We start from the raw sequence: 15,545 nt of genomic DNA on the forward strand, positions 1-15,545 counted from the left end.
TTTTAGTCTGGGACTAGTCTTCAGTTTTGTCTGTGGAACTGGGGGGAAAACGATTTAAGAAGCCTATTTTAGCCAAACAGAACACATTTCACAAATAAAATGTACTGGGAATATGTACGACGTGACAGTATAATAGTTTAAAACAAGTATTCTCATGCCAGGAATTGAGATATAAATACATTTTAGTGTGTTATACAATGAAATTAAATTAAACATCCTTATTCATAATTCTAATTTAGAAAGAAATGCAAATAAGCATCAATATGTCCCAATATATACATTGTAATGTCTCGCTGGAATGTCAGGGAACACGTTATGGTGTAATATGACTGTATCTATCTTTTGTAACCAGTGTTTGGAAAAACTCGGAAATGATTGGATCTTCTCTCCGCCGCAGTGCACTGTGAAAGTGTCCCGGTGGTGTCCGTGAGGGGGCAGTGGCGGCTGCACACGTATCCCGGCGGCACTAGAAGAAGCAGGCGGAGTTCCGCACGCTTTAGGAGGGTTCTAGCTGTTCGTCAATAAAAAGTGAAACTTTTCCGACATCATGAACGGATCCGCACACAGCGCGCCGAGAGTTGAAGAAATTACGTTGAAAAGAGGCCCGGCTGGTAAGTTTGTCTGTGTTCCCCTGCTCTGTTGGAGCTGTGCAAACAGAGTTCATCCTGCGGTTCGGTTCTGCTGGCTCGGCCCGCTCCCGCACGAAATGCTGACGTAACTAGTTCCGTGAACCCGAACTGATAATCCGGTCCCGAGTGTGCTCTGCGAACGATCAAATCGGGTTTATTCAGAGGCGCTTGTGTTGTTATGAAAGCGAAAGTTCAGTTGAGATCACAACCAGCACAATACGCTATCCGCATTGTGGACCGACATATAAAAACAGATACATTTCTGACAGATTCAAGCCCACTGTCTGTATGGCTGTTATTGATGTTTTTCATGAGTAGTGAGTCTGGTTCCGGTCCATTAGTTCAGTTTTTGAGAGCTGAGAGTCTCAGCTGCTTGTTGACTTTGATTAAACTGTTATGTAATGCGTTGTTGGTGTGTGTGACCTCTGCTTTGATAGCCCTGGACTTTGACTTGTGATTAAATGGCATGAGTGTAAAACCACAACAGATGCATGATACGTCATCAAAACTATGGGTCAAATGAATCTCTTTAAATAATAACAGACCCTCCTCTATAGACAATCACATTTTCAGTATTGGAAAGAACATGTTCTGTTTTCAGTTCCCCATAATCTAAATGATTTTTAGACCCCTCTACTGATATAATATTTACCACGTGATCATGCACTAAAACAGTATCTGGTCTAAAACTGTCCACTAGTATGCTGTGAGGCTATGACTCTGTTGTCTTATCAAACATATTTTGATTAACATTCATTAAATTACATTTTAATGTAAGCATGCTGTTCTTTAGTTCGTTTTAAATCCATATTATATATGTAATTGTGATGGATTAATGCATGTAAATGTTGTTGTTGTTTTTTTTCCTCGTAATGTTTAATCAGAATGCCACGGTTATTCTGGTGAAAATTACAGACATCCGGTGGTTCTTTATCTACTTAATAATTAAAAAACATTTGCTTGAAATATACTCATTCTTGAGGCATCCAAAATGTAGATGAGTTTGTTTCTTCGTGGATTTGTAGAAATTTAACATTACATTTCTTGCTCACCAAAGGATCCTCTGCAGTGAATGGGTGCCGTCAGAATGAGAGTCCAAAAGGCTGATAAAACCATTGTAATAATCCACATGACTACAGTCTGTCAGTTAATGACTTTTGAAGTGAAAAGCAGTGCATTTAAAATTAACAATTGCATCAATAAAGTGTTTTAACTTTAAACTATCACTACTGGCCAGAATGTTCTCTTCTGATTCAGACGAGATGACTAAACATTTTTTACATTATACATCAATTAGGCCTAAATTATATTATTAGTACATCATAGCTTTTGTGGTAGATATGAAATGTGTTGTACTGCAAAGATTGCATTTGACAGTGATATTTTCCATGTGTCTTGTTTCTGTTCTTAAGAAGAGATGTCTGGCTATGATCATGTCTGGTTCTTCCCCCTTCCCTATTTCTTCCTCAGAAATCACATTAAGGCGGTGTGAATGTATTTCAGGCTCAGTTTAATCATATAAGTAGTTCAAACACGTGCTGTGTGTAACATCCTCTGTCTCTCTCTCTCTCTGGCTGTCAGGTCTGGGGTTTAATATAGTGGGTGGAGTGGACCAGCAGTATATTATGAATGACAGTGGAATCTATGTGGCAAAAATCAAAGAAAATGGAGCGGCTGCACTGGATGGACGTATGCAGGAGGGAGACAAAATTATTGCGGTAAAACCACTGTAATTTACTGTACATGGTTAACAAATCGTACTTCACTCATGCTTAATTCTTGACAATTGCTATACTTAACTGTGAATCAATACAGCCGCTTCACTGTATAACAGCGTGACTGTACGAGTGATTTATTGTAAATCAATTTTCACTGTAATCCTGTGGATGACCCTGTTCACCTTAAATGCAGATCTTTAGAATAATGATGCTACAGCATTTCACATGTTGTGTAGTTGTTGTTACCAGAACAAAAGTGTGTACATTATTTTTCGGACTATTATAAGACGCACCTGAGTATAAGTCGCATCAGTCCAAAAATACGTCATGACGAGGAAAAAAAACATATATAAGTCGCACTTATTTAGAACCAAGAACCAAGAGAAAACATTACTGTCTACAGCCGCGAGAGGGCGCTCTATGTTTTCAGAGGTAGACTACAGGAGCACTGAGCAGCATAGAGCGCCCTCTCGTAGCTGTAGACGGTAATGTTTTCTCTTGGTTCATGTCAAATTAATTTTGATAAATAAGTCGCACCTAACAATAAGTCGCTGGACCAACCAAACAATGAAAAAAAGTTGCTTATAGTCCGGAAAATATGGTATATTAGTGCTGTCAAATGATCTCAATCAAAATAAGTTTGTTTACATACTATATGTATGTGTACTGTTTATTTAGTATGTATATATAAATACACACACACAGTTGATATTTTAAAAATATTTACATGTATATACATTTATATTATTATTTTTTATTATATATACATATATTTAGTATATAAACATGGCATATTTTTCTTAAATATATACATGTGTTCGTATTAATATATACATAATAAATATACAGAATATATACTCACATTATGCAAACAAAATTCGTAATCAGTTAATCGTTTGACAGCACTAATATATATATATATATATACTAACACACAGTGGAGGCCAAAATTGTTAAAACACTTGGCATATTTTAGAGGTTTCAATTGTTTTTATTAAATTGGCCATTACATTGCCCATAAAACAAACTATTGCTGGAACTACCTGCGATGGAAAGAATCCACTGGAACATTGAAAATAATTCAAAGATTTGGGGTCGTTAACTGTTTTTAAATATTAAGTAATATGATGCCAATATTGCACAATATTATTACAATAATTAACTGTTTTATATTTTAAAATGTAGTTTATTACTTTATTCCAGCTATTACCCAGAAATATTACTTCAGAAATCATTCTAATATGCTGACTTGCTGCTGATACATTTTATCTGGATTCTTTGATGAATAGTAACATCTTTACTGTCACTTTTCAAAAATTTAATTAATCTGTGTTGACCGGAAAAAAAAACTTGCCAACCCCAAATGTTTGAACAAAATAGTGTATCTACAAAATGTTACCCTGGACCACAAAACCATTCACTGGGGTTTATTTGTAGCAATAGCCAAAAATACACTGTATGTGTCAAAATTATCGATTTTTATTTTATGCCAAAAATCATTAGGATATTAAGTAAAGATCCTGTACCATGAAGATATTTTGGACATTTCCTACCATAAATATATATAAAAAAACCTTCATTTTTTATTAGTAATATGCATTGCTAAGAACTTCATTTGGGCAACTTTAAAGGTGATTTTCTCAATATTTAGATATTTATTTTGCACCCTCAGATTCCAGATTTTCAAATAGTTGTATCTCAGCCAAATATTGTCCTATCATAACAAACCATACATCAATGGAAAAGCTTATTTATTCAGCTTTCATATGTCTAAATTTACCCTTATGACTGGTTTTGTGGTCCAGGGTCACACATTTCAAAACATTAAGGAAAATAATAAGTCTTGCTATAACTACTTTAAAATGAATAGTGTACATTTCATTTTTTTTTTTTTTTTGTAGATAAATGGCAGGAAGTTGGACAATCTGTCTCACAGTGCAGCAGTGGAACTGTTTCGGTCTGCAGGGGAAGATGTGCATCTTTGCATACAGCAGCGAGTAAGTACTGCAGGCTATGGCGATCGTGATGTTGATAACATCTCTGAGAATTGCCGGTAAATTAATCAGCTTCACTGACATGTGTTTATGTCTACAGCCTGTCATGCAGAACGGCCCCACCAGCTCTCGTGCCGATGGAGACTCTTCTTCTGCTTTTGGCACATGGACGATGTATACTGTAGCTGCCCTGGCAGTAATAACAGCAGTAGGTTTCATTGCTTACAAACGCCTTCATCTGCACCCCCGGGGGTCCCGGGGCCCGTTTTAACCCATCACATGATTACATGACATTTTACAGACTAAATCGTTTTTTCTTTTTGTTTTGAACTGTTTCTGCTGAGGGCCCAAACATTAACAGGCAGCAAAAATGGAAACCAGTTAATGTTAGCAGAACTTGCAGGTTTTCTTTAATTGTTTATACCATGTTATGAACACACACTTGTAGCTATAACAGGTTTTCACAATTCATTTGGTGATAATCATTGGCGCTTTACCACAATACCCAGCATGCCTGATGACATTGCATGGTGGAATAAGGGGAAAAGGGATGATGAGCACAGTGTTTGAATCAAGAGCTGCAGAAATCTCCATAATCTGAATTAGACATAGGGGCCACAGACAGGAGACAAGAGGCCGATGTGGAACTTTTTTTTTTGTCTTGTACCTCCAGAGTGCTGGAATGAGCCCAAGGTGTGCCATTAGATTCTTTTTTTTTTTTTTTAGGTCTTCTCAGGTACCTGCTTGTGCAGTGTATGTTTGAAAGCGTGCATGATGTGAATGGAGTTAACTTTTTTCCATTTTTAATACTGCTCATCCAAGTTCAGACATGCAGGATGCATTTCTGTGGCTGCAGTAAAGATGGGGCAAGTGAGGACGTTTGAATTATTTGGCCTTGTATTTGCTCTTCCTCCTTCAAGGGAAATAAAGTAGATGTGGCACTTATTAGAATTCACATTCTGAATGAAAATGTAATATCGTTAATATTGTATATGGCTTGTGTTTCTGGAAACTTCAAGTCTCCTACACTAATGGTTTTCTGCACCTCTTTCAACTCGTGCCTTGCCTCATGGAGCTGCTGGTCTCAGTGCTGCTCCCTGTCTGCAGTTTGAGGGGCGACAGCTTGTGCGGTTTCTGTAATATCTGTTCTGTAACTGACAAATGTGTGTTTGTGTTATCATGGCAGTTCCTCTCCAGGTCTGTGTGGATGAAACCAAGTGTAAAGTCTTTATGAAATGCTCATTCACGTTTCACAGTTAGAATAATGTTTCCATTCACATGCATCATGCATACACATTTATGTCTGTGTGCTCCTATGTGTTTGAAATGTGTATACAATAAAAAAAATTCAAATGGCTCAAAAGAATGTGGTGACACTTCATCTATGAGTGCTTTTTTTTTGTCTCCAGATGTAAAACTTAGAAGCTTTCTTTGGCTAACCAATTTATTTTATTAGAGATGGATGAAATGCAGAGAATTCTCTGTATCTCTGTCCCATTCAGACACTGTTTGTGTACATTTTAGGGGAGATGATGGGCCGCTGCTTTCTCTCTGTCTAAATGGATAGACTGCTGTCTCTCTATCTGCTGTCTGAGAGCAGATGCAGATGCCTTTGACAAATGAGTACTGGTATGTGCATGTTTGTGTGTCAGTGTCTATGTCGGTGTTTGTATTAGTCCTCCTCATCAGAAATCAATACACTCAAAGGAAGTATTGGCTAAATGCACTTAAAGTAGGAGAGAGAAACAAAAGAGAATGATAGTACTTGCTCCAGAGTCTAATATTACATTACGGCACATGGCTGAGACAGAAAGGATGGTGGCATCAGCATTATTAATGATATGGGCTATTTACAATAAACATTTGTGTTATTTACAACATTTAAAACAAAAGTTGGGGATCCGGTATGGGATATTATAGGATATTATACACACAGGAAGCACATACTATAAACCTAAAAACCTAGCAATGTTGCACAGACACCATTAATCAAATACTAAACAGACAGCCTCACCATGTGGCCAGGTGTTATGTGCTACATGCGTATTGAGCATCAAAGCTATCTCCCATCTTCTCTCTGTCACATATAAACCATGAGACTAATAAGCACCATCTCAAATGAACTCCTACAATGTCAAAAATTATTTACGTTTATGGAAATTGTGGCCAGTCAGACATCATTAAATGACACTAAAATGTAGCAAACATTAAACAACAAAAATACTATATAAATCCCTCCATTTCCAAAATGCATGCTTAATTTAAAGTTACTTTCTTTTTAATTATTTGTTACTATCATTTTCTGAGTAAAAATAGTCTGTAAAATTTTCAACAGTTTTTTTTGTAACTTAGCCTATGTTTTGCCTTAATATACATGTTATGTATTTATATATTATATATGTTAGAAAATCATGAGTTTGTGCAGACTTTTTACTTCTAAAAACTATGATTTACTGTAAAATCACATGTATTTTCCTTTAAAATATAATGTAATTTTAATGTTTATTAATGCATTACCTGTTATGGTATAAAGTAGTTTTTCCTGTAGCGTTTTACTATTCTTTTTCCATTAAAATAATAAACATTTTAACAGTTGCTGCAGTTTATGTTTGTCAGTTATTGCAAGCATATTCTTCGGATGCACAGTAAACATAATGGAAGAAGATGTGTATCCCAAAATAATATTAGACCTATTAAAAATAATTATGTTCACGAAGTAAACACAAAGTTTAGCTCTTGGCATAGAGCAGAATCACGTTTGTAGATCGGGATAACGCATTGCCCCCGCCCAGATATAACGCTCGGTGGGGATGGAGGGGGATGCTGGTGATGATGATGATGATGATGATGATGTAATAATCGCACGCTGTGCTGGTTCTAATAGTATGGCAAGCCGTTTTAATATGAAATACCCCTTGCTGTACTAGTCATAATTTAGTTTAGACTACTAGAATCCTCACGCTCGCGACCCTGCCAGAGTGATGTCATAATCAATACCGTGAACCGTGCTTAAGAGTTTTCCCCCTGCGTCCGTGCTGCTCAGCGCGGCCTCCATGAGGACAAACCCCGGGATTGCGGCGCTGATGGCTGTTGCGGTCGGGACTGCAGCAAGCTCCTTTCAGCATCACAGCTGCGACCCCTGCGCTCAGACAAGCGGCAAAACCCGTTCAACCGAAATACGCGCGAGAGCGTTCTCTATGGAATATCTGTCGTCTTAACGCGATTTCAAACTCCGGATGTGACTGACAGCCAGTCGTTGTGCATCGCCGATCATCTGCGCCCTTTTAGGAATTTTTGGTTAGTGTCTACACTTGAAAATCTGTGAGATCCGTCTTACTCGGTGCCTGTGCTCTCTCCCCATCGCGCTTACCGGAGTGCCTGTTTTCCTCCCGCTAGATTCACCATTGATGGAAACTGATGCCCTGTTGCCTTTCCTCGACCGTGTCTACCTCTGCAGCCGCTGTTTATCCTTTAGTAACGCGACTAGGCCCGCGAGCCCCCCTAAACATCTCACATAATGACACTTTGATGGATAAAATGATAAGAGCGGATCATTTATATTGTGTTTTGGTCTTTTGGATGTCGGCGTAGTGACTTTGCTGTGTGTTTTAATCTTCTCTGGATCCGACACCCGGGTGCGCGAAGAGGGCAGCTGTCTCAAGAGCAATAAACGCCCGTTATTTTAAGGGATCGCGCGTGCTTCTCTCTCAGGATGGCAAATGAACCCGTTATACTTAATGTGTATGACATGGTAAGTTCTTTGATCATTTTAGTCTTTCAACCTTTACACTGGTTACCGTCAACATCTCGCCTTCTGGCTGTATTTTTATTATTTTTTTGCATGCAACAACAAATGTTAAGATGAACTATCAATGCATTGATGAAGACTTTAATATCGGAGTAGTCACAGTGTAGTGATGGAGTCTGGGCGGCTGACAGGTTTAATTTTGAAAGCACGACTATAAACCTACTTTGCCCATGTGTGATACTAAGCATTGACAGCATGAGAGCGCGTGTGTTTCTCCTCCCGTGCTGGAGGAGGCCCTGTCACTCCATCACATCACAACACTTTACAAGTACACAACACTTGTCACAGATTTGTAATATATAAATAAACATATATATGCTATACATAAATAGAGGTCAGGGTTTTTGTTTTTGAGGGTTTTAAGCTTTTTATTACATACTGTTTTTCACAATGTATTACAATAATGTCTGTAACTTGTATGCAATATTATGTCATAAAACATAAAGAAAATGACTCAATGAGTACATATAAGTGGACACTGTGGAAAATGTATCTGTGTGAGGCCAAAAAGTGCACCAGCTGCCTTTCAAAAATAATAGAACAAACAAAACACGATTTAATGTACACAGAAAAAAATACTATCATATCCCCACCCTTTCTGATATAAAGGGATAGTTCACCCAAAAATGAAAATATGATTTTTATCTGCTTACCCCCAGGGCATCCAAGAAGTAGGTGACTTTGTTTCTTCAGTAGAACACAAACCAAGATTTTTAGCTCAAACCGTTGCAGTCTGTCAGTCTTATATTGTACACTGTAAAAAGTTTAACTATTATTTACTCAATTTTATTGGTGAAACATTTTTACACTCAAAAAAATTGAGTAAATTTTAAAGCTGTGAAATCAATGAAATATACTGTATGAATTGAGTAAATGCAAGTAAAAAAATTAAGTAAATCTGAGTAACTGCATCTGGTACATTAACAAAAAACATTGAGTAGAAATAATTGAACATTTAAACATTTAAAAACAATATTTATGAGTAATATTAACTGTTTTTATTAATGAGTAATATTAACTTTTTATTTTCTCTAAACCTTTGTAAAATAGTACTCCACACAACCACCAGTATACATGACATTGGCCTTTATTGTCAATGAGTACAGCAATACAGCACATTTTACACTGTATACAATATTGCCTACATTTAAACTCATTTAACAAACATTTTATAAGTAAAAATTAAATATTTAAAAATTCAGGTAGCCTAATTCAAGTGTAATCAAATCAACCCAATATCCACCGGATCAGCGCCTGTCCTCGTGCCGGAGACGGGCTCGCCTCTGCGGGTGAACTTTGAACTTCATACCGCCGTCCTGCGTTTCACTCACAGCCGAACGATACTGCGAGTGACTGACATAACCTGCCAATAAATAAACAGTGACAGTTCTGAGGACATTTTATCATCTAAATGATAATAATTATATTTATTATCATTAGGAATGAAGTCATGTGTTTATGCAAAGCGTTTCAATCATGCAAAAAGACAGGCGCGACTCTCGTTTAGGTGTCGAATTACGCCTCTGTATGTTGTTTTGCATTAAATATGATTCAAAGCACAGTAAAGATTTTATAGATAAAATAAAACATACACAAACCTGAATTTCACAGAAATGCACCAAATGCACCAAATCTGCGACGCTGAGAAGAGAGCTGTTGTCTGGAGACTGGAGAGTTCAAACTGCCAGCGCTCACTGACTCAACCAACCGTCAAGTTGTCGTCACGTCAGAGGGTGGGGGAGGGGTGCATTGTTTTAATTGAGTAAACTTACTAAAAAAATTTTAAGAGTGTGTTAAATATATTAATAATATTGATTTGAATTAAGTAATATTTTTGTTTCTTGAAACAGATAAGTTTAATTCAACATTCTCAAATATTTTGATAGAAATTTCACAAATATATTAAGTATATTATAAAGAAATATATGGTTAGTCAAATACTAAATAATTTTATTGAAAACAACTTAAATATATCTGTAAATTTTTAGATAAAATGAACTGTTGGATTTTTACTCAATTATTTTGGTATGTTTAACTCACAATCAAGTACACGATATTCAGAGATTTTATTAAGTTAATAAAGTTACAAATTTCTGTAATATTTACTAAGCCACAGAATTATTTTTTACAGTGTATATATAAGTGGATGGGAATCACGGCTAAAACATACAATAAAACAAACAAAACATAAACAAAATCAAACTAAACTCTGCGTCTGGTGATGATACATTGATGTGTAAAGACACAAAACGATCGGTCTGTGCAAGAAACTGAACAGTATTTATATCATTCTTTACCTCTGATTCACACAATGTCCAAACTGTTAGAACACTCCTGAGCGCATCCTCTTGTGTGTGTTCTCAGCAGCAGGCACTGAGGCGTCTTCTTCTTTTGTAGTTTTATGGTGGTTGGAACAACAATAAATAATGCAACAAACGATAGGTGCATTCCCGCCACCTACTGGGCTGGAGTGTGGACCATTTATTGGATAGGAAGAACTAAAAAAAAACAAAAAAAAACATATATGCAATAACAGACTTATAAGTGCATTACCGCCCCCTATCGCTCAAGTGGACCATTGACACTCCTAATTGAGATTGTAGACAGATATTGCGTGAATCAGAGGTAAAGAATTTTATAAATACTGTTCAGTTTCTTGCACAGACAGTTTGTTTTGTGTCTTTACAGAAAGTGTTGTGTTTTTTAGTTTTATTGTATGTTTTAGCCGTCATTCCCATCCACTTGCATTATAAGACTGATAGACTGCAACGGTTTGAGCTAAAAATCTTGGTTTGTGTTCTACTGAAGAAACAAAGTCACTTCTTGGATGCCCTGGGGGTAAGCAGATAAACATCACATTTTCATTTTTGGGTGAACTATCCCTTTAAATCAGAAAGGGTGGGGATATGATAGTATTTTTTTCTGTGTACATTAAATCATCTTCTGCGTGTTCTATTACTTATGAAAGGCAGCTGGTGCACTTTTTGGCCTCACACAGATACATTTTCTCTGAATATTCACCCCTCCCCCTCCACTTTAAGGCTTATAATGTATAGTGTGTTTCAGGGTTGTGTATAATTAATTGATTTTAATGCCTTATAGCTAACAGGATGCTCTCTCTCTCTCTCTCTCTCTCTCTTTCTCTCTCTCTCTCTCTCTCTCTATATATATATATATATATATATATAACATTTACTATAATTAAAATATGATCATATGAAAATCTCTTTCTCCCTTTTGCTCTTTTAGTACTGGATAAATGAATACACCTCCACTCTGGGTATTGGAGTCTTCCACTCAGGAATAGAGATTTATGGCAGAGGTATAGTGACCAATAAACCTTTTGTTGTTATTTAATTATTTTTATGTTTTTATTTTATTTTTTTCTATTAGACCGCTACTGGATTCTTGGTCAGATTTATAAAGGACTTGAAAAAGGCTTTGTCAGCTACAGTTAGTAGACATGGTAGTTGTTAGACGTTTTGTCTATATATTTAGAGATCCAAATAAATATAACAAAAATACTATGACAAAACGAGAGTAAAAATAAATATGAAGGGAATTAGCAGCTGAATATGAATGGTCATTATAGCCACATTTAAATATGGATAGTTATAGCCACATTTAAATATGGATAGTTCACCTTCAGTTGCTGGTCCCCATTGATAACCATTGTACCATATACTATGTAAGTCAATGGGAACCAACTGAAGGTAAACTAAGTAAGGCGATACATGATATGGCATCACTATCCTTGTTGCTGTACATGTTTTTATTCATTTAACTCAATCTCTGTATCATCTTTCTGCAATATGAGCCTTGTCACTAGCAATTAAAGGCATTATGTACCCTGTGTAAGCTTTGCAAATGGCTCGACTTCACCTTAGTGGCAGAGGATGGTTGGAAAACAACAGAGGAAGAACCATGCTGTAGCCAATTAGTAGGGCCTCTGATCTGAGTCATAAAGTGACAGAGAACATGGTGTCTTTTTAAACTATTTCTTTCTTTTTTTATCCTTTTCCACATTTTCATACTGCACAGCAACATTGATACAGAGCAGACATAGGCAGCTCTGAAGACTGAGCCAAGATTCATTTTAAGATTTTTACAGAGCTTTAGCTTTTCACTAATAGAGTGCTGAAGGAATGACACATTTTTGTAGGCCAAAGCCTGGAAACAAGTTAGCATTCCGGGTTGATCTGCAAACCAATTGACGTTACTGCAGTGCTCTATAAACATTTGAACATATAAAGAAATTGCTATGAGTCTGTCTCTGTAAATCAGGGATTCAACTGTTAAAATATAACTTTTGTAAGTAATACTGAACAAACCTTTTCTACCCTGTTGTGATGTATATCTGAGTGAAAAAGTTTCACAAATGTAATTTACCAGACATTATACTTATGAAATTCCTAAGTGACAATCAAAAGATTTTCAAACCCCGTTTTAATGTTTGTCATTTTGTTCCCTGTAGAGTTTGCATATGGTGGCCACCCGTATCCCTTCAGTGGCATTTTTGAGATCAACCCTGGAAATGCCTCAGAACTGGGGGAGACTTTCAAATTCAAGTGAGGTTTTCACATATACACACATTTAAGCCAAAAAAAAAAACAACAACTCACAAGTTGTGTTTCTTCTCCAGAGAGGCTATAGCTCTGGGTACGACAGACTTTGCAGAGGAGGACATTGATAAAATAATGGAGGAGCTGGGAAAGGAGTTCAAGGGGAACGCCTACCACCTAATGCACAAAAACTGCAACCATTTTTCTTCTTCGCTGTCTGAGGTCATTATACTCCCAATATGCCTTTTTATGATAGGACTAGGCTGTATGCAGCTTCAATGACTGATGACATTCTACATTCCTACCCTATTTTATTCTCTCTTTCTCTGTCTCTAGTTGCTGTGTGGTAGAGAGATCCCACGCTGGGTCAATCGATTGGCATATTTCAGCTCCTGTGTTCCATTTCTGCAGAGCTGTCTGCCTACAGAGTGGCTCACACCCGCCGCGCTCCAGAGCCATATCAGCATGGGCCTTCGGAAGGAGAACACACATGATTCCAGTGACAATGAGCCCTCGTCTGCTACGGAGGCGGCCGCTGGAACATCACACAGCTGCAGGCACACCCGCGTGTGATCTTACATATACAGTATTTACACACAGTATTACACTAATTTGAACACACATACTGTATGTACATTCAAACCTCTGATCCTGCTGCTACAGCGCCTCCTACTGGACTGGATGAACACCAACCCTCATGGCCTCTCTGAATGAGGAAATCAAAGACATGTTTTTCAGTAGAGCTTACAGGGATTTAAAAACCTTGCAATGGTACTCTTTAAGTTTTAGAATTGTTTGATTTTTACTAAGATTTTAGGGAAATGAAAACAGCGTTTGTCATTTAGTGATCTCTCTTTCTTATAAGTACATAGGACAAAATGAATGATGGGGGATCATAATGGACTGCCCACTGCTGGTGTGAGACAACACTACACTTACAGGCCCCTTCCTCATAAATCCTGAACTTCTTTCCTTTAATCCCATCTGGATGTTTTCCAGATTTAGCCGAGTTTGCTGTGTATTAAATTCTTTTCTATTTTGAGATGGAATAAGCATGTCATCAGAAGAAGAACTTACATTCTTAACCTTTTTTTTTCCCTCAGTGACTTTAGTAATATTAATCTGCTTTAATTCAATTATATGATGTCAAACTAATGTCATCTTTGGTTTACATTAATTAAATTTTAGCTCTCTTTTTATACTTTATATTTTAGTGCAAGGTTTGCAATATATTTACATTAAAAAGGGTGATACTATGTGTCACACACACTGACAGCAGTTGGAAATTGCAGCCTAATAACTGTAAGCCATTGATATGCTGGACTCATCCGAAACAAAAGACCTTTGTTGTTCAGTCATTGAGGACACAAAGGGGCCATTTGTGAGGGTGATGTTGAGGGGGTGGGTGGGAACGTGTAGGTGGGGTCTGCATTTAAGGTCTGGTATCAGTACTGTACTACAGTGTTGCGATTGAATGCAATGTCTGAGTGATTAAGGGAAAGGGAGTGTTGCAAAGGTGTTAATGGTCATTTCTCTTGACTTTAGTAATTGTGGTTTCTGGCTTTTAAAACTGCAGACTGAAAAGAGTAACGTTGTTTAAATGTGTCATCCACACCTCACTAGATTACTTTTGCACACATTCTTCTCCTGGTTTTCAGTCTGGGGTAGTTGCTAAAAGTCAGATTTCACAAAAAATAGTGTATGATGGACAAAAACCTGATTATTATTTTTTTTTTGCTTTTTGATTGCATCCAGTCATAGGATCAAATATGTTTGATTTGCATTCGGCATGACTTGTGGCAATGACTTGTATACTCACTTTAGGGTGCCCAGTTTTTCTCTGTAACCATTTAGAAAGTTGGCAAGCGTATAATGCCTGGTGTTTTAAAATCTTTTCAGATTTTAAAATAGTGAAATGTATTCCAGCTACACCTAAAGTTTGTAAGGTATTTTTAGTCTTCGGGCAATAGTCCTTAGTAAAGGTAGACACCATATCAAATTTTTCACAAATGAAAATAAAACTGGGAGAGATGTACAGATTAGCAGATTGGCAATTTTCATGTTTTACACACACATTTTATTAGAAACGCATATTTTTAGTATTTTGTCGTTTGGATCAACAGAAAGGTAAAAATAATTCAGTGTGTTCATTTGTAAAAATATTAAATATGGTGTATTCCCAGACTATGGTCCATGATAGAGTAAATAATACATCTCTAAGTATACCATTTTGCCTGTCTGAATCCTCTGAAGCTCATCTTTTCTCTGTCACTCAGGACGGGATGGTATTCTAGATGGCAAAACGGGGGTTTCAGGAGTCAAATCTATAGGAAATATGTATTTGGTGACATATTTATACAATTTTATATTTGGGATATGATTACTGTTATTTTGTCAAATATATTATCAACCTGTAGAGCCTAATTCTTATGATGCTGTTTTTGTTTTATTTAGTCTGAGACCACATCGTTTACTAGTTCAGCAAAGACCCGTTTTGTAGGCATCACCCACTGATGCCATTTCTAGCCTTGATTAGTACGTCTTGTTTCGGTGTGATGGACAATTTCAGATATTTACAGATGAATAGAGAATAAAGAATTTAAAGTTTATTATTTTCCCAGAATAGCATTGCTTTTAAACACTGATTAAACTTATACACACTTAATACCAAGAGTATTCTCATGTAACTCCTGATAAGCTCATCAGAAAAGATATAATTTATTTATTTAAAGATAAAGTGCGTCTCAATCAGCTCAGCTCCCTTGTTCAGTAGTCAGGGCACTGATCAGGGAGTCGGCCATTTATGTGACGTCTTTTTGCAAACCGGATCAATC

The 15,545-nt window shown here is 36.8% G+C and overlaps 2 protein-coding genes across 2 annotated transcripts; both read left to right on the forward strand.

Moving 5' to 3' along the window:
- The first annotated feature begins 387 nt into the window (after nucleotides 1-387).
- synj2bp (synaptojanin 2 binding protein) lies at nucleotides 388-5,707 on the forward strand. Its single transcript, XM_059565914.1, has 4 exons — nucleotides 388-611; nucleotides 2,211-2,347; nucleotides 4,249-4,344; nucleotides 4,442-5,707. The coding sequence occupies exons 1-4, from the start codon at nucleotides 548-550 to the stop codon at nucleotides 4,610-4,612; spliced, it is 468 nt and encodes a 155-aa protein (XP_059421897.1). The 5' UTR covers nucleotides 388-547; the 3' UTR covers nucleotides 4,613-5,707.
- A 1,443-nt stretch (nucleotides 5,708-7,150) lies between these two features.
- On the forward strand, nucleotides 7,151-15,320 carry LOC132156860 (deubiquitinase DESI2-like). Its single transcript, XM_059565913.1, has 5 exons — nucleotides 7,151-8,092; nucleotides 11,399-11,471; nucleotides 12,624-12,717; nucleotides 12,792-12,933; nucleotides 13,048-15,320. Exons 1-5 carry the CDS (start codon nucleotides 8,054-8,056, stop codon nucleotides 13,282-13,284), a joined length of 585 nt encoding a protein of 194 aa, XP_059421896.1. The 5' UTR covers nucleotides 7,151-8,053; the 3' UTR covers nucleotides 13,285-15,320.
- The last annotated feature ends 225 nt before the right edge of the window (nucleotides 15,321-15,545 follow it).

This window comes from Carassius carassius, chromosome 14, assembly GCF_963082965.1.
Source record: "Carassius carassius chromosome 14, fCarCar2.1, whole genome shotgun sequence".
Classification (NCBI taxonomy): Eukaryota; Metazoa; Chordata; class Actinopteri; order Cypriniformes; family Cyprinidae; genus Carassius; species Carassius carassius.